Source organism: Rhamphochromis longiceps, linkage group LG7, assembly GCF_057381845.1.
Source record: "Rhamphochromis longiceps isolate RC_006_pf linkage group LG7, R_longiceps_female_GT1.1, whole genome shotgun sequence".
NCBI classification, from domain to species: Eukaryota; Metazoa; Chordata; class Actinopteri; order Cichliformes; family Cichlidae; genus Rhamphochromis; species Rhamphochromis longiceps.
The window spans coordinates 55954376-55974311 of NC_140563.1; the positions used below are offsets into that span (position 1 = coordinate 55954376).

General features: G+C 39.6%; 2 protein-coding genes across 6 annotated transcripts in view; one reads left to right on the forward strand and one right to left on the reverse strand.

The window, feature by feature from the left end:
• lhfpl2a (LHFPL tetraspan subfamily member 2a) overlaps positions 1–1494 on the forward strand; it is a 38531-nt gene extending 37037 nt beyond the window's left edge. For all 4 annotated transcript variants that reach the window (XM_085414435.1, XM_085414436.1, XM_085414434.1 and 1 more), the window contains one exon: positions 307–1494. In XM_085414435.1, coding sequence (XP_085270561.1) covers positions 307–563 — 257 coding nt within the window. In that variant the 3' untranslated portion in view covers positions 564–1494. The remainder of the gene's footprint in view (positions 1–306) is intronic.
• A 4708-nt stretch (positions 1495–6202) lies between these two features.
• On the reverse strand, positions 6203–19651 carry LOC146666410 (secretory carrier-associated membrane protein 1-like). 2 transcript variants are annotated; one of them, XM_085414439.1, is made up of 10 exons: positions 19434–19651; positions 15247–15367; positions 14620–14697; positions 12827–12934; positions 12100–12211; positions 11668–11796; positions 10234–10393; positions 10030–10131; positions 9240–9357; positions 6203–9139 (listed from the first exon to the last, which is right to left on the reverse strand). In XM_085414439.1, the coding sequence occupies exons 2-10, from the start codon at positions 15247–15249 to the stop codon at positions 8990–8992; spliced, it is 960 nt and encodes a 319-aa protein (XP_085270565.1). In that variant the 5' UTR covers positions 15250–15367; positions 19434–19651; the 3' UTR covers positions 6203–8989. The 2 variants fall into 2 exon arrangements, with proteins under 2 accessions (XP_085270565.1, XP_085270564.1); XM_085414438.1 differs by lacking the exon at positions 15247–15367.
• Positions 19652–19936: the final 285 nt, after the last annotated feature.

Genomic DNA, 19936 nt, shown 5'->3' on the forward strand with positions numbered 1-19936 from the left:
TACAAGCATGCCGTGAAAGCTAGTCTGTCTCTGAAATGAATCCACTCCTAAACTGTTGATATGATGTGTTCGCTTACTGACGTACATCATGACGTTACTGCTTAGCTTAGGAAATTTGGGATTTCCATCTGTAGCATGCAGGATTAAAATTAAAAAGCTGGTGAAAGCCTGCTTTGAGTTAAAAGCTCTTCTGCTGTTGAAGCGCACCGTATTTCAAGGTATAATAAGCACAGGGCTGCTACGTATGCTGGATTTCATTACAAACACTTGAGTTATGATGTCTTTTATTTGTTTCCCTTCTTGCAGGTCTGTTCCTGATCCTAGGTCTGATGCTGTACCCTGCTGGCTGGGGTTCAGACAAGGTCCAGCTGTACTGCGGACCAGACGCGGCGCCGTACCGCGCCGGTCTCTGCTCCATGGGCTGGGCCTTTTACACCGCCATGGGTGGCACTGTGCTCACCTTTGTCTGCGCTGTCTTCTCTGCTCAGGCTGAGATCGCCACCTCCAGCGATAAGGTTCAGGAGGAGATCGAGGAGGGCAAGAGCCTGATCTGCCTCCTGTGAAGCTCAGATAACACTTATTGTGCAGGTGGGGGGAGAGAAGAAGGATGAGGCAGAGATGTGCCACTTATGATCTGGCCCTCTTCTGCCTATTCAAAAATAAAAAAGCTGGCCTGTGAAATTGAGGGCCCATTCATTGTTTACCACTAATACTGACTCTTATTTTGTCTCAGTTTTCTGTTTGAAGTGGGAGAAACTTATAAGTGCCAAGTTTGTTTGTTTTATTTCTAAGTTTCTGTCTTTGTCTTTCTGCCACTAGAGGTGCTGTGTCTGTTATGTATTCATTTTAAGCATGTGGATGCCCTGCGAGGCATTGTCTGTTACCACATGTTCTGTAAATAAGCGTGATTATATATATTTTGTACATAGTTATGATCGCAGAATGATGGTCAGCTGGATCCAGGCTGGGCTGATGATGTCACTCTTGCCTTAAAAAAAAAAAAAACTATGAAAAAAAACTTTAAAAAAATAAACCTGGATCTGTTAACTGTCAACAAGGGAACCACTAGTCAGTCAGAATAAACTGCTCATAAAAATAAATGGCCTTTAGCTCAGAGTGGATGTTCTTTAGAGCTTACAGAATGTACTATTTGATTAATTAATGTGTTTGTAGACGCTTGAAATGTATCGGTGGAAACGATTCTTCACATGGACTGCACAAGGACGAGCAAAGGAGGCTCTTCGGTGCATTTTGTTTGTCAAATCCTAACATGAAGTGGGCTTAATCCTAACCAGTTGACCTGTGAAGTGTCTGGTGCTCCTCAGCAGACATCCTGTAATCTGTGCACATGGACTGAATGATGAGGACACATAAATAAATGAAGTATTGCTGTTGTTAAGTAACTGGTTCTGGGAGTGTGTCGAGTCATACAGAGTGTCCTGTCTATTCCCATTTGTTTCTGCCAAACAAATAAAAAGGAGGGGGGGAAAATAAGTTTGGTTTCAGTTCTTATCCAGGGAGAGCCTTGCTGTGGGGAAGGGGGGAGAAGGAGGCCCAGCAAGTGGAGCAGCCAGCTTGAGACCTCGGTTTGGCCCTTGAGGTGGGGGTGGGTGCATTTTCCAACCAGTGGGTGATCAGTTTTTCCACTGATGCAGAACTCAGCTCTCCATGTGTGTACCTCGTTTTCAGTGGTGTAATGTAACTAAGTATATTTAGTGAAGTATAGCTTTGAAATACATGTTCTTTAGAACTCTGAGCTACTGAACTGCAGAAGAAAACAATATATTTTATACAGTTAAATAATAAACCAGTTTGATTAGCGTCTAGCTAGGATTCATTATCATGTACAGATCTATCATCTAAATTAATATTGTTTTGGTTATATATGGTATATTGGGTATTTTGTTGACAACTTGATTTTGTAAAACTATAGACTGTATGTAAAGGATGAATGTTGCCACCTTTGCATTACTTAGCCTTTTGTGAACTCCAGTTTGGAAGCCTTTAAATTAAGCATCTCCAGAAGTGGATATATTAGGTCAAGAGAGCAGATAATGAAGTTAAAAGCTAATATTAGCCACCTTGTTTATCAACAAGATTTCTTGAACAAGTTCTTAGCGCAAACTAATGCACAGTAAGCCATATTATTTGTGAGACGAGTGCATTAAAATGCTCCCAAAGGTAAAACGCACAATAAAACATGTTCAAAAGGCCCAATTCAATGACTGGATTTAGCAAAAGTGACTACTAGCATTCAGTTAGCGACCTAGTCTGTACTTACCGTGTGCTTAATGCAAAAACCTTTCACTGCCTAAATGGACAACAACACATTTCTCACCTCTAGCGTCTGTTTGGCCCTTTTCCTCCCCCAGCACTGAATGCCAATACTTGCACTCAACCTGAGTGTATTTGGAGTTCCTTCCACAGATGTCCCGGCCTCCATGTGGACTACAGAGAAGCTTCTAGCTCAACCCTGTGGCTCCCTTCCTCCACTTCAGACTTAGCTCAAACTAAACACAGTGCTTGATGACTTCCAGATTAGGCACATGACAAATAGTGCAATCTGAAGAGCGCAGCAGAAAGTCAGGCCTGCTTTGCTGCCATAGGCTTTTACTTTTCGCTTCTCATTTTCCTTTTGAGTCAGGAAAAAAAAAAACTTAAAGAAAAGAGCCAGAACTTGTGAGCTTTGTTTCCTTTCAAACCAGGAAGAGGAAAATTTCAGTCTCACATGTTGATAAGTCATGTTAGAGAGGGACTTACACATGATTGTATGAGAATCTGGTTCAAATTTAAAACTGAAAAAGCCTGGACTGATGTCAGATTTTACCTTGACACACACAAAAAACTGTTTTTATATTGATATCCTGTCCCTATATGTAATGTTAATAAGGGTGGTTTGTAACGAGAAACCTCCCTCACTGCTGCTTTACTCAGATCCAAGAAGCTAATTAGTGACGTTCTGCTCATTGTTTTAATTTTTTGGAAATAATAACGCAACTGTAATCATCCAGGGGCAGCTGACAGTCAGAGGAAGCCCATGTGACAGCACGGACAGAGCAGCCAACAGCACATTGGGTTTTCACACACTCCTAGAAAATGTTTCAAATGCATTAAAGAATGGCTGTTATTTCTCCTCTGTGCCCCTTCCTGTTGGCAGTGAGTCTGGTCTGCTAAAAGTTTCCTCCTTTGCGAGAGTGTCGTCCTGCTTTATTTCACGCAGATCTGTTTCAGACTCAGCAACTTGTCGCTGATGTTGGAGGACATCTTCAACTTCATAAAAGCGTTCAAGGGACTGGATGGAGATAATTTCAGCTAGTTTTTCTTTGAAAATTGTTGTTTAAAATCATCATTATAAGAATTAAAAGACTTACAGGTGGATATATTTTTTAATTAAAGTGGTCAGCAACAATATTCAGGTAGGCTGTGGTTTACAGCAGGTCATCTTAACCAGGTCTAAATGCCTATATGCACTGCGTTGTTGCCATGTGGTCTAATGAAGTGGCCACTTGAGCAGCTAGCTGTCAGCCAGACCTATGTCAGTGCGAATTAGCATCTCAGTCTTTACTGAAGCTGAAGCAGAGGCGCAAATGTTACTTACATTTTTACACGTAGCAAAGGGACTTATTTTGTCAATCACATAACAATGAACTGGTTTCCAGCAAACATTTAAAGACTCACAGATGAGCCATGTACACACAAAACCCAATTATTCTTTTTAATAATTATTATATTATTATAAACCCACTTTCTGTTGGGTCCAATTCTTTTATAAAGGTCAGAATTGTTTCAAATGTCTTTGTTTAGTAGACATATTTCTGCCCGTCTTTCAGTATATGTCGTTCATTGTAGTAAAACATTTGATATGATTTGTCTTCCCCATTGTTTCACTTTTGATATACGAGTTTCCTTTTTATTTTCACAAAACATGTTATTAGATTTTCAGCATTTAAAAAGTTGAAACTTTGATCTCTGTCCGGAATGTTTTATTAATCCTAAATTGTTAAACAAAGTGAAACATTGTTCCTTTAGCCTCTTCATATTTAGTACTACACTGAGTGTTGTTATTTTATTGATAATCTTACAGTCTTTCTCAGATGTGGCCCCTTTCTTCTGCCTACCTACAGTTTGAACCTCTTAAATGAACTCAGATTAATTTTCTTGTAAAACAAAATCTGATGCTGTTGGCTGGAAGTCACTCTAGCCATATTTACTCTGAGGTGACTCTGATCTTTACATCCTTTGATAAATACTGACCTCATCTGGTTTTCGACAGATAGTGCAAGCTCATTTCCCCCCCTGCTTTTTTCCCAGCTTCAAGTCTTATTCTTGGAATCTGCTGAATAGTTTTGCTTGACTGAGGGTTAAAAATATCTAAACTTATTCCGGGCTTTTGTGCAACTTTAATGCAATGTTGTTGTTGTTTTTTTTAATCCAAAAAACATTTAAAGCTGTTGTTAGCTGGAGTGGATTTCAGTGGGGATGAATCCATCACTTGTCTCATCGTGAGATTATTATTATTTTTTTGTGTGTGAAATTCACAAACAGCTGACAAAAACAGGAAAAATTTTGAATTTTTGGAAGACTTTATTTATAATCCACAATCTGCATACTTGTGGTTCACCATAAGCAGCAAGGTGGTGAAATGTTAACCTGCAGGATAAACCATTCACTTAAAGTCCCACTCAGGAAAACTAATAACCCACCTCCTCTCCTTTTATGGCATCATTCTCTTCTCTTTGGTTCCCTCTCAGTAACAAAAGGTTTGTGGGTGGGTGGGGAGTCTGTACTCGTAGCCAGTGCTCATGCTGTGCTTGAGTTGACCATGTACTTAATGACATCATGCAACGTTTTTAAGGAAGTTTGGTACTTTTGTCTCACAGCTAATACTTTTAGCCAGTAGTTAATACTCATTTGAAAATTTGGTCATGCTTAATATATTAAGACATACTCTTCTTAGATGAGACCACATTTTTAGCACCTATGAAATTTGAAGTTTTTCATAATTTTTTTTTTTAAACAGTGCAAAGGATTTTCAACATAGCTTTTCTAAATTCGTTTTCATTAGAAATCATAAATTAACAGAACTGACTACGAGAATTAAATTACTAGGGTCAATATTATTAGCCTCCTGAGAAATGGCTCTTTTATTGAGCCACAGCACAAACCACTGCTGTGCAATGATGAATTTTAACTTTGCAATGCTCAAAGCTGGTAAAACCAAGTTAAAACTGAGGGTTACCTTCCAATTTACACACAGTATAAAAACTTCAGCGAGGGTGTGAGCTGTCACTTGTCATCATGCCAAAAACAAAAGAAATGACTTTAGACTTCAGTTTAGAGAAAAAAATTCGTTGATGCTCGCAAAGCAAGAGATGGATGTACAAAGCTATCACAGCATTTCAAAGTGTCAAGAACTGAAGGGAGAAATTTCATCAAGAATCAAGAAAGAGTCGCACAGTACAGAACAAGTCTCGCAGAAGTAGGAAGCCAAAGATTTGAAAGACTTGGGAAAGAAAACTCATGAGAGATGAGTCTAAAGACCCCAGAACAACTGCTAAGACACGAGCGAATGACTTAGCCAAGTTGGGAATTACAGCCTCAAAAAAGATAGTCACTTAAACCCTGCACAGTAATGAACTGTGAGCTTACAGACCAAGAAACACTCCACTTCTGAAGAAACAATGGAGAGGTGTAGAACCCAAAGTCACCATCATCACAGGGGTGAGAGTGCCATTGCTGTCAGGAAGGACTCATGAAGAAATTAAAGGCATGAGAAGATTCTGAAAGAAAACCGATCAGCATCAAAACTTGATCTGGGCCATTGCTGTGTCTTCCAACATAATAACGACCCAAAACATACGTTGGTCCTTGTGAGGAACTACCTCCAGAAGACCATTAAATCTGGAGAAGCTTGAGAGAATTACCAAAGAATGGACTGGGATTGACAAGACAATATAAGAAGGCAATAAAAAAATCCAAAATAAATTTAGGATGTTTGGAAAGGCTGTCTAATAATAATAATAATAATAATAATAATAATAATTCCTTGCTCTGTTTAACAGCATGGAAATTCTTACATTTTCATCTATATGTCTGTGTGTGACACAGAAGATAAGTATAATGGGTACCTTTTAACGTTTTTCTCTACAATGCAAATATGAGCATAATTTCATACAAAGAGAAGCCATGAAACATATAGAAGAAGAATTTTATTCAGCGTTAATACAATAAATATACAAAACTCAAACTACTGGTCATGCGATTGTAGGTGAAACCTTAAAATTGCACAAACATTTAGAGCAGATAGTCTACCATTTGTAAACTGCACAAAACATACACACATCCCTTCATATTTCATCTCAAAAACATTGATATATATTAATATATATAAAATTTAAGAGATGTGGATCAGCATTTTAATTTTCATTGTTTTTATACCACAATTCATGACTCTAAAGCACAGCTTGAAGCCACAGTCGGTCTACAGTACAACGCACAGTTCACATTGCATTGCAGCTTCATGTTTATATTAAAACTAACAGCAAAACCTGGAAGTGTAATTCAGCCTGATGCTTTTTAACTACTGTACTGGCCCAAATTAAGCCAGTGTGTAGGGAGAAAACAACTTAAAGAAATACAGAAAAGGCAAGAAGGAACCCACAGCCAGACTGTCCTGCACACACATTAAAAATTAAAGACCCAACTCCCTCCGTCCACACCCACCCACCCACCCACCCACACACACACACACACACACACACACACACACACGCACGCACACAAAATGCAAAATCAAGGAAAGTGCTTTGCAGTTTGAATAACACATAGAAAGACAGATTCAAAGACATTTTAGCAGGTGGAATTGTATTGTTAAATCTGATCACAAAAACGAGAGAGTAAAAGAACAGATGTGGTTGTAGTTTTGCTTGACTTGTACATATATTTATTAGTTTCAGGTTGGCCATTCTTGTATTTTGCTCGTTTGTGTTGTTGTGTTTGCACATCTCTGTTGCTTGTGGGGCTCGCACACAAGAATTTCACTCGCATGTGCTGTGCCAGTGTGCCTGCACATGTGATGTGACAATAAAAAGTGATTTGATTTGATTTCCAAAAAATTAAGAATACACAAGTGTCACAACACAACATCAATGTACTGGCCCCTTTTGTCAAATTTAAGTCACTTTTATTGTGATTACAACATACTGATACTGATTTACAAGACATACTTAAAACCAGAGGCCTGTCAAATTTTGTACAATCTTGTATAATATTTAACCTCGTCATGCAAGCGGAGAGCATCCTGAGTAAAGCTGAGGTAAATCTCCAGCACTGAAGGGAAGCTAGAGACGAATTACACTTTCCTTGCTGATAAATCGTGCAGCTGTGTGTATGGAGTAGTGGCTCTCTTTAGCAAAGGACACAAAATGGTAGGCTTCAGGTGAAAATCAAGCTGACTCAGCTAATGCAATAAAAAAGCAAGTTAAGCATCTAGACTACTGAGCAGGAAGGCCTGAGGACACTGTTAGAAGTATCTGTACTGACTGCCAACGTCAGAGAAAGAACCCCAAGTCCAGATTTAAAATGCGACTTGCTGAGATATGCAGATCAATAGAAGCAGAAGATTTCAGTCAAATAAATACTTGACAATTACCTTTAAAGTGATACTCTAATATCAGACACTGCTTGTGGATTGTAGCTTTTGCAGAATGACAATTGTTGTCTGCTTAGATGGCAAAACAGTGCCATCAATCTGTGATCACAATCTACTTCTGTCCATCCCTGTACTAACGACGCAGACTATAAACGATGGCGTAGCCACTGTGATGTTGCCCACTGCTTTGTCAACTCTGAGTTTTGAAACTTGATTGTTAGCACTTCCACAGCGCCAAAGCTGGATTTGGAGCCAAAAGTGACCATATTTGGATGAAAGGGTGGAGTGGCTGATGTTAGCGAGCAAGTAAAGTTGTCGCGGCTCAACCCGTTTCTTGTTTAAAGCTACAAACACGTTAATCTAATGGCTACACTTGGAGATTTTACATTGGGAATCTATGGGGGCTGACTCGCCTTTGGAACGTTTTTGGCACTTCGGTGTGTTTCGGCCCCGGAAGTTGCCGTTTGCCTAAAATTGAAGGGTTAATTATATTATTTTATTTCTTGCTTCATTCTAATTGTAATAGTTCATTAATGACAGAAATATCTTCCTTCTGTTATTCACCAGTCTCCACCGGTGAGTGCTGATACTTGGGTAGGTAAGATTTTAGATGAGATATCACTTTAAGGAATTTCAGGCTAAATACTTTTTACATACCCAATTCTAAGTTGAGCGAAGAGAGTAGAAAGCAAAGCAGCGGAGTGGAATGCACAGCATTCATCTTCAGCAGTATAAAGTTACTCCATTGGGGGTCAGCAGTGTTAGGCCATACACTCATGAAAGAAGAAAGCACCGAAACAGATCAAATAATGCTGTTTTAACTCAAAGATAACTTCCTTTTGCCAGATAAATAAATAAATTCAGAAAGAGAAAGTGGTGATTAGGTTGATAAACACACAGAAAGCAAGCATCTGTTCATGGTGAGAAATGCCCAGGTAACTTCAAACAGTCGGTTCAGCTACATTAGAATCTGCCTGAAGACGAGCAGGCCTCGAGGACAGCAACAACATTTAAAAAAAGGCACACAAACCTTCATTTAATTGGCCATACATCCACACAAACCCTGAAATCCACACAGAGACAAGAAAGTTGAGCACTCTAGTTAAAGGACTCCTAGAGTGCACGGTGTTGCAGGAGCAGGTAGACTGGGACAAGAGAGCCTGTTTGAAGGTTGAGAGGCTAAAGATTGTAGATGAGTGGATGTTCAGCTGTAGCACCCCCACAAAAACCCCTTCAGTAGTGTCAGAAAGATGGGGAGGGGGGCGTAACTTGTTCAAACAAGGCAGTTATAAGTGGAAGCTGGATACAGAGGAGGGTCAGATGAGCGAGCTCTCTGCTTCAGACTTGCTCCTTGAAGGCTCCTTGTGCAGCCCTGGAAGCAGCATTAGCAGTGGCCGTTTGTACAGTTTTGTTAGACATGACGCCCGTGGCAAACTCCTGCTGTGCCTTCTCAAAACTGGCACCGGTGGTACGGTACATCCCATGGACCTGAGGGGAGAAGGAAAGGCGGAAAAGAGGGTAAAATTAGGGCCTGAAGAGTCTGTAACAGACATCACTCAGATATCTTATAGGCTGACTGTGCATTTACCTTTTTGAACATGATGAGAGACAGGACAGCCAGAGCGGTAAAGAGAGCAGCAACGAGGATCATTATAATGCCCACTGGGATGCTTTTATTCAGGCCAGTCAAAGCTGAGATCCACCCGCTAGGGATAAGAAAATCATTAACACACAACAACGACGTGACAACTAACCAGTCTCACTACCATCTCAATCCTCTGAGAGAACTACTTGTTTAAAATGCTGTAGTTTACTTGGGTGAAGTCACACACCAGGAGCACTCAAACTACAGAGGGTAAAGCAAAGACCCGGCCTCCACACTACCTAGACCTAAAGGATGTGCCACCATAGACACTTACAGTGGCACAACAGGGACCTAGACAGTGTTATCCATGTGGCATGTTGTAGCTGTTCACTGTAAATACTCACTAGACTAAATGTATATTCTAATAAATTTTTTTTTTTTTTTAAATGGTTCTTAACTAATGCAGGGTTTCCTCCTGCTTTCCTCCTAAAAGCAAAACAAAAACTGCAAGAAGAAAAAAAAAAAAAAGACAAGTTCAATATCTAATTAACACAAATATAGAAATATTTCAGGCTTGGTCTTAATCATCGCATTATCTGATCAGTTCATGAGATCTACGATATAGAGTACTGATACTTTTCTCAGTATAATACTAAGACCAAAATCTAGACTAAATGCAAAGCCAACCACCTCACTAAGTAACCCCAGATGTGTCTTTGTAACATCTGTCTTACCTAAAAATGTCATAAAAATACAATGCTATGGAAATTTATTTTAAGTCGTGTTATCTTACCTGGCTCCCCAGCCAGCGATGCCAATAGACTGGATGACATAGATGCCAATCTGACAGACGTAAATGAAGAAGAAAATAAAGAACCTGAACGAGCTGTCGATCCTGTAGAAAGATGAAAGTGGAGGATATGAAGAGCACAGTGGGCACAGGAGGGTCATCGTGATTGTTGTACTTGTGGACACAATTTTGGATCATGTTGTTTACCTGAATGCAGCATAAAGCGGTCTGTACCAACAGACAAAAGAACACGGCGTGAAAAGCAGAAGCCAGAGGATCGACAAGCCAAAGTCCACACCTCGGTTTCCATCCACAGCAAACCAGGAGAGGCAGGCGATCAGGTTTGCAAGCAGAGTCCCAGTGTGCACTGAAAGGTCAAGAGAGAGAGAAAAAAAATACAGTAAATATGTGGAGGGGGACTTCGGCTTAAGTGTGACGGTGTGCCAGAACGGCTGTTTAAGTGTACATGCCAAAACATGGAAAATAAGCTGAAGGAGAAGTGTCCAATCAAGTCCTACCAAATCAAGCCTTGGATGGAAGAGGAGGAAACACTGAAACTTAATATTTAAACATGTAACAGTGCAGGACTGGAAACAACATACGCACACACACGCGCACACAGTTAATAATTCATTACCATTTGCTCTCGAGGGCCTAACAGTGTCTGCAAAGTTAAAGGTATTACACATTCACTGAGTCAGTTTGACTGCAGGGATTTTACAGCACAGTGTGAAATATGACAATAGCCCGCTAGCTGACATAGCAGTGGTACCGAGACCCTTCACCTGAGCTTGAAAAAGATACAGCCGGTTGATTTAAAAATCAAAGTCTTTGTACTTATTAGTAAAAACGACTGAATTCTGTAAACCAGCCTTATAGCAAATCATATGATCAAGCTGCTTCATCAGGTTGCAAGACTGCGGCACGTGCATTTGTCATGTGGCTACTGAATTCTACTTGAAGTCTTGACTCCACCCCCCACATACACCAACAGAGAGTATTTTTTACCATCAGGAGCTATGAGGTTTTGACTCGGGGAGTTGGTGGATTAAACTACTCAGGACTGCTTTAAATGAGTCATCTGAAACAGCAGATTATCAGCTCATTAACAATTTCATTATTTCAGCAGATGTGGTTCTACGTGTTTGCACGTATGAACGTAGTTTAGAATGCAGTTTGCTAAAAAAGTTTGCTAGTATTAGCTGATAATTTAGCACAAATGTTTAATGCAAACAAGGCCACTTCATTGGCAAGTGCAGAATCAATGGGTGATCTCACAGTGTCTAAGTCCATCGTCTGTGGGGAACATGCATAAAACTATGTATGCAAGCAGGAATAAAAATGCAGATGCTATCTTTTTATCAGATACGTAAGTTTATAGTCATTTCGAGTCCTTTCTTTAGTTGTAAATGGATATACACACCCTCTCTTGTCATTTTGCACAAAAAAAAAAGAAAAAAAGAAAAAAGGAACTAAAGAGCATGAGTAATCTGAGCTGCAGTGGCCGTCCCTGTAAGTACAAGTAGGCCACAGGTGATGCACTACTTATAGCCTAGCTCTGAAATCCAGAGGATAAAAAACTCCAGACTTGGTACAAGACAGCAAATTTCTTCTGTCAATTTTAAGAAAAAGTTTACTTACACATCCAGAGGTAGTACATGATTTTGACTGTCTTCTGAAACTCTACGGGAATGTCTACAGTAATATCGTGGTAGAAACACGGAGCCACAGGAAACCTCTCTGGGAGAGGAGGCCAGTTGTTTTTCCTGCCTACAATAGCAGAAAAAAAAAAAAAAAATCAAAGTCAAGCTTGTGAGTTACTTCAACATCTTTTTGAAAGTGTCGCTCAGGTTTTACGTGCTGCTCTTCTGTCAGATGACAGTTAGCAGTTACTGAGTGCAAATACTGATTCCCGCTTATTTTTTGTGTGCATGAGAATTAACATTTAAATTAACATGTAGTCATTGCTTGGCATATAATGAGCCATTCTGTGGATTTATAAGCGTCATCATTATCTGTAATGCTTTGCTATGACAGCACTGATCTGTGGCTGTGTTGTGATGACATACTAACCCCCAGATACGTTGATTGACTGCATCTCTCGCTCCCGGCGGTCCAGCTCTGCAGCCTTATTTTCCAGCTCTTCCTGTCTCCTTAGCAGCTCAGCAGCTGCCTGCGACTGCTCCTGCAAACACACACAAACAAATGTCAACACATTGGAAATAGTACACAAACTTTTTGGCCAATTACTTTCCCCCTCCCTGCTCACTAGAAATGCTCCATTTCTACTTTTGGAATAAATCCAATTCTCTGCAGAGACAGCACCAGCAGGAGAACAGACATCATAACAACACATTCCCCAGAGTCTGCTTCACAAACGAGATGCTCAATCTCAAGTTATTTCCTCCACCAACCACGATTTCCCTCTGACTCTGTGTCTACTTCTGCTACAAAGGCCAATCACAGATAGAGGCGGTCTCCCGCAGAGCCACTTTTCTGTCCACAAACTCAGTGTGAAATCAGCCGTGGTGTTAATACATTTTCTCTCAGTCTCTGCTGGTGTTGCTGGACTAAAACAATAGATGCACCACAGTCTGCTTGCTCATGGTGACACGTAATGCTCTCACCTCAGTTCCAATAGCTTTGGTAACTCAATCAGCATTTCTTTGTGTAAAAATAAGAATGCCTTTGTATAATCTGAAAAGAAAGTGGCAGAAACTACAGCAGCAGCTGTAAGCATAGCCAAAAGTTCTACTGAAATAACTGCTGTTATTTGGCTGTATACCATCAACACATATACCTGTGGTTGAGCTTGTGAGTAGGCTGGGGGCTCCTCTGTGGGTTTCATGATGGCTGGCTGAGTGCTGACAGCAGGGCCTGTAGTCTTGGGGGCCATACTTGCAGGTGTCTATAAAGTACACATGGTTAGAGCAAAACTACATGATTCCTATAACTGCTAATGATGTGACCTCACAGTTAATCAGAGGTTTGTATTGCAATACTCAAAACACAACTAAATCTCATATTTTATTAGAGCATTAATAAAGATGCACAGCAAAACAACAAAAAAAAAACAAATGAAAGCAACAAACGGTGAAGAGCACATGTATGAAAAAAAAACCGTACAATACAAATTTGTGAAATTGATGAGGTTGTACTGTAGAGAGAGAGAAGCCTGTGTAAGCTCTTAAGAGAAACAAAAATGTTTGAGCCAAGCTAAGCAGTGATACAATATCCATGCTCAAAGATCTAGTGCCCAACCTTTTGCAGCCCTATAACAACATCTTTTCAAGGCCATTTCTTCACAAAGCTTCAAAAAGCTAAACTGACCACAATACTTCAGTCTCTTGGCTTCCAAACTTTTTATTGAAACAGTCTTCTTACAGCCCTTTGTCACTGATAAAGTTGCTTCTCAGATGGATTCAGTCAAATAACATTTAGATGGCTGAAAATGATTACACTGATGCAGTCACATATCTTGCGACTGCTGAAAGCGATCTTGAATTCCAAGGTGGGAACCACTGCTCAATGTTAGGATTTAGTCTTATGTAACTGCATGTGTGTATGTGCTAAGATATGTGCAGTTGGAAGGCACAAAACAACAGTGAAGCTGTTGGCAGTGAAGCTATCAAAGAATGGCTGAGCCTGTTGGGCTGCACGGGTAAAGGCTTAATAATCGGGGTCTTGCCAATGGACCCTAACCCAAGGTCTGAAGGATTCCTAGTATTCCTCTCCTGGGGAGGATAACAGAGGTCCCAAGTTTCTTACCCTTCGCCATCTTTTGAATACTTTGCTACTGGAGACCCTACCAGGGGCAAGTCAAAACTCCAGCTCAATAAGGTGGCAATTCTTAGAGCGGAAGCTTTCAGGACACATGTCTTGGTGGCTTTAGGAGCTGAGCATGTGAACCACGTGATCACTATGTTCTAGCAGTTGCCTATATATACAGACTGGGCAGCGACTCATAACAAGACGACAGCTACAGACAAGAGAAAGAAACAGAGACAGGGTGAGATTAGTGATTTGGAAGAGGCTCAGAGTCGAACAATACTGGGATGGATATTTCTCAGCATTTAGATAAGGTGTTCTGGCCATGTCTAGCTGAAACAACAGGGCAGTGACATCAGCAACAAAGAGAGGTCCGGTTTGCCTGGTCTGTACCCACGACCAATAACATAGCTAAGTGCATAGAATACATGTCTGAACTATACAAAACTGTAATTGTATATTCCATTATTAGCTTGGGATCCATTAATATGATGAAATATTTTATTTAAAAAAAAACCCAAAACTAAAGCATAAACTGAGACTGAATAATCATCAGCTGCTCTTCTCTGACTGAAGAGTGTGGCATTTTACAGATAAAGCACAACTCTTTGTTGTCACACTTGTCTGCCTTGGCGGACAGATGTGGGATTTATTAGTCTTTTATTCTGCTGAATATAATTTTAAAGGAATGTGATTTTCACATGATATATTACAAAGCTGGAAAAATAAGTAAAACTTTAGGCTCAAATACCTACTGAGTAATTCTGGTGGACCTACCTGATCTTTAACCTCACTGCTACTAAATGCAAATATCCAAGTACTCACCGATTTGCCATCTGCAAAGGGATTGTACTCCTCTAACCCTGGAGGAGATGTCTGTCTCACTTGTGTCACTGATGGATCCTAAAAAAAAAGGAAGAAAAAAGGATTAAAAGGGAATGCTTTACATGAGATAAATGTAATTGAGTAATACTATAAAGCAATACATTTTGTTTGATCTGTCTTGTCTTTGTGTTTCAACCAGGGATAGCAGTAGAAATCCCTACAGAGTAAAACCCTCCATTATTCTGCTGAGATCCAGGCCAAAGCTCTCTGTATTCAAAATGCAACAGGCCTATAATTCAATACTGGCAAAGACAAGATGATTCCAATAATTTTCACGAGAACGTCGTTATAAATAGCCAAGACCACGAGTTTCTTGAGCTGCTCTGGCAGCCAAAGACCGAAATAAAAAGACATACTTTGGTTATTCTTTGTGCTCCTAAACTGCTAAAGCACTCCATGCTTCTTTTAACTACAGTCCTAATTTGCCAGACTGACATATCAAAACTACTTTCAAAATAAAGCAAGCCACTACTTTATATTCTACCTCCATTTGCATGCAAAACTCCTTTTTCCTGTCAGTGTCAGCTAAGCTACACTGTCATACATCTCTTTTGATAATAAGCTCACCATCAGCTGCCGTCAGTCACGCACGAATTTCAAATTGTTGCTCAAGATTAACATCTAATCCGTATAGTCCGAAGTGCTGTCCTTATCCCGTCTCAGTGCAGTCCTCTCCGTCTCCCTGACTCTTAAATTTCCACACACACACACACACACACACACACACACACACACACTCTAAATATTTCAGGGCCTGTCGTGTTTAAAATTTAACGCTGCACTAGTGCGTGGCTGGACAAACACATACTGCAGATTCAACGAAGTCTTCATTTTGAAACCTCCAGCTCTGGAGTTCCTGCTCCAGAACATTAAAAAACAAAAACAAAAAACAAAACAAAACAACAACCCCCCCACCCCCACCCAAAAAACACAAGGAGAATCAGCAAACGTGTGTTCACCATGATCTTGATTAAAGTGCAGGATTCAAAAAAGGTGCACAGTTCAACCACCTGACGACACCATATCTAAGACTTCAACTCTCTGTGGTTTCTACTCATTTCACGTTTGATTAAGCTACAAACCTTACAAAGTGAGCTCTTAGCTGCCTTACAAAGTTTTTTTTATTCGCTAACATAGAGCCTAATGTCTGAGCCCACATCCAGAGAAATAGGCCAAAACAGCCTCAACAATCTGATGCATGACTGCGAGTGATGAAGCTTAGTAGGAAAGGAGCCAACGAGTACCCTGGAACCACATGTCACCATATGATTTCATGAACTATTGAACATAGCTCAGAGAAGGGAAAAAGCTCCCATTATCCTGAGGCAAGGCAGCCAGAGCCAACGCATGACAGAGAAGTGGGAGGACAGCAGGGCTTCAGCACTCGTGTTAGTATGTTAATGAACCCAATTAATTATTCACTCTCCTTGCGTCTGTGTGGTCAGCCTGTACCATCTTCCCATCAACGCTGGGTTCTTTTAAGTCTGTGCAATGAATCAAACCAACTAAAATAGATTTTTTTTAATATAGTATTCTCTGACAAAAACAAACAAAAAACACACATGCTTTCCTTGTACTGTGTAGAACCAAGCAGGCACAGATATATCACAATTAACAAATACATTGTCTGAGGTTAAAGAACCACAGGTCTAATTCTGGATTAGTCTGATTCTGACTCAGAAATTAGATCTGTTATTTATGACAAAAGGCTGATCCATTTAGTTCAGCTGTATACTGCTCTGTTTTATACTGCTAAATATCAGCAGTAGTGTGCTGTGGCTACTGAGAGGAAGTTAACAGCAAACTACCAACAAATGAGATGACCGGTATAAAAAACTTAGATAACTGTGGCTTTGGCTTCTCTTTTTGTTGTTATAACACTTGTAGGGAAGTATTTACTGCATTTACAGTAGAACAAGGTGTTGTCATCTATCAATTACTGCTATTTTACTTCCTGCTTCTTACCAGCAACATAACACGTGTTGTGTGTGGATGTGCACAATATTGACTTTTAGACTGAGCTTAAATTAAGCTTACTGTAAATAAATTACAGGATTACTACAAATACGTGGGTTCAACCACTAGTTTAACATCAAACAGATAACACCATTATGTGCATTTTGTAAATTATCCTCATTTAAAGAGCATAATTTATAATGTTCTTTGAATGAGCAATATTATTTGAGGGCTTCTAGTTTCCAAATATGAAGTTTTACTCATGTTATTTGTTGTGTATGACAAAAAAAGTTGATTTTAAGCTTTTGATGGACATAACAAGCACACTGAAGATGTTACTGCTGAGTTCAAGAAACTCAAAATGACGTCCAGATGAACAGAATCAACTTTTGGAGATCTAAATGACAGTCCATTTATTTATCTTTTAAGCATTTCATAGAAAATACTAAAAACTAGAGATGGCACGATACCACTTTTTTATGTCCGATACCGATATCATAAATTTGGATATCTGCCGATACCGATATGAATCCGATATAGTGTTTTTTAATCAACAAAACTGTTTTTTAAATATCTTGCTGCATTTTGTATAAGTTCATACTCAAGTTTAAAACAACAACTACACTAAAGCTATTCTGTTATACCTGTATGCAAAAAAAAAATTTCATAGTTCAGCAATACTGATCAATCTAATAAACTTGAACCTACACCATCCTCCCTATTCTGGTATTTTAAAGAGTACTTAGCATAAATATTAAGCAACCTAACTAATAGGGTTCCAACTCCCAGCAACAACAAAAATAAATAAAAAATAGGGAACCACCCCTCACGCTCCACCTCATGATGCTTAATCGACGTAATCAACCTTAATTTGATGCAGTGTGAAAAAAAAAAATGCACAGAAATCAATTATTTTTCAAGAAATATTAAATAGATTCAACATCTTTCTTCAACAAAATTGCAGACTGCACAGATGGTACCTTCCCAAAGGAAAAAGTACTATAGCTTACTAGGGTATATATATATATATATATTAGACTTAATAGTTACTATATACAGTAATTGACTTCTATTCATTTTACATCAAATTAAAACTTTGGGTGTCAGATAATTATTTATTAAAAGCTAGACATTTTAAATGAGAATAAGAAAGAAAAGTATGTCTTTGTGCCCCCTTTTCCCTGTTCATGCCCTATCAGCCCCCCTGGCTAAACTTTGCTAGATCCGCCCCTGCACAGTTACCAGCCGTCAGCTACATAGAAAAAGATCCTCGAGTAGAAAGTAATATTAAATACATTCTAACAACAGCTGATCAAGCTTAAACGTGCTGCTGTTGTTCAGCCGCTGGTTTCCTCTTTCTGGTGCAAAATGGGCCAAAAGCAAACTAGAGACACGGACTCGCGACAGAAAAGCCGATCAGCTGATCGTTAAGCAGTTTCATGATTGAAGTAGCAGCAGGAGAGGCAGTCGCTTGTTAAGCTTAACGCAGGAATGCTTTACAAACATTCAGAGATGGACTTACACACTTGCTTTACTTCTCTCGGGATAACTTTGTCGGAGATGAAATGCCGGGTTGCTAGCGAAGCTCCACATGCTATCCAGACCACCGACAGGTCCCGCATGCCACAGCCGCTCTATCACGTGATGCATACTGCTCCGACGTGCTAACGTTCTGAGGTGAGTTACGGGGTGTTGCAAGTTTTGTGAGGTGCTTTCGTGATATTTAATGGATCGGATTACATTTTTTATTTTTCTCCGATATCCGATCCAGTAATTTAGGTCAGTATCGGACCGATACCGATACGTAATATCGGATCGGTCCATCTCTACTAAAAACAGCATTAAACTTTAGATTCCCAATCAACTGCTAAAGACATAAACCCAGTTTGGCTGGTTGATGTTAAACAAACAAACAAACAAACAAACAAACACTTCTTTAGCTTATTCTTAGCATGCTCCAATCAAACAATCAATGTTAAAACAATCAATGTGGTCTTAATGAAACTGAGGGAAGCACCTCGTGATTATTTTAATTATTAAATAGTCTTATGTTTTTGGTCCATTAATGTTAGAAATTTCAGAAAATAGCAAAACTTGATTGTTTTGATGAGTACACCTGATATGAGCGGAGGAGGATAGGCCTGGAAATACCAAGGAGCACATGATCACATGAATGCTTTCATTATGACACAACACTGTGTGAGCGTAAACACAAGACGTCTTCAGTCAGACGCCTAAATAAAGACAACAGCACAATAAAGGCAAGGGAAAGGATGTTTGTCTCTGTTTTTACGTTCCTACACAGCATTACATGATCAGGTGATCAGTTTTTAACATTATCGTCTCCAGGTTGGCAAGTTAAGTCAATCACTCTAACGTAATGTCAAACATAAAAGAAACAATACGCAACATCTGAGCATAAGTTGTTTAACTAGGTCGTAAATGTGAGGAAATATGTCGAGCAGGTGGGAATTTAAAGGGATGGGGATAATTATAACAGAACCCAGCGACCCAACCTGCTTCAGTTTGAATCAGAGCCAACACCTGGAAGCATAGCCTCATATCTTTTAATGTTATGTCACTTCTGCCAGTCAGAGTGCGGCAACATTAAGTGACAGTTCAACTGAAACCGAGCGGGAGGGTTTTGGCAGCAGCTAATTTAAAGTCGCCTTATCAGAGCAGGTTTATTCAAACCAACCCCATGCCAGTCTTTCCTAGCCACGCAGTCTTAATGTAAAATGATACGGCAGCTAAAGTTAAAGTGGCTAATGTAGGCTAATGTAGGCTGTTAAGGTTACCTGAAACGGGTTGCTGAAGTCCGGGTCCGCGAAGGGGTTGCTGTCGAAATCTGACATTGTCCAAATAGGACGACTTATTCCGCTAAATGTGTCTTAAGGCTAATATTTATAGCCAAAGTCGGCGCAGAGAGTTACAAAAGACCAACTGTTTCGAACAAATTGTAATAGAAAAGACAAGGGCTGAAGTCAAACGTCAGACTGTCCAGGTGGGGGATTGGTCACCAGCAGCGGAACACACGTGACATAACGAGACGTCAGGCGGAAGTAGGGAAACGTAAAAAAAAAAAAAAAGATCCAAAAAGTAATTTTTAAAAAAAATAATGTTTTATTTAGAAATAATTTAACGCTTTACTCACACTCATTTTTACATTTTGTCATAGAATTGTGATATTTTATCTGCGATTAAATGTCAGGTCGTACATCGACTTATCTATGTAAAATGAAAGAATTAAAAATATCCCAAAGTTATTTTAAAAAATAATATTATTACTTGGAAAATATTT

Coding starts and splice junctions, on each gene's coding strand:
- LOC146666410 (XM_085414438.1), bottom strand. CDS start 19,490: ATGTCAGATTTCGACAGCAACCCCTTCGCGGACCCGGACTTCAGCAAC. Junction 12,935..14,619: donor CCTTTGCAGATGGCAAATCG/GTGAGTACTTGG, acceptor TGTACTTTATAG/ACACCTGCAAGTATGGCCCC. Junction 10,394..11,667: donor CATGTACTACCTCTGGATGT/GTAAGTAAACTT, acceptor TTGACCTTTCAG/TGCACACTGGGACTCTGCTT.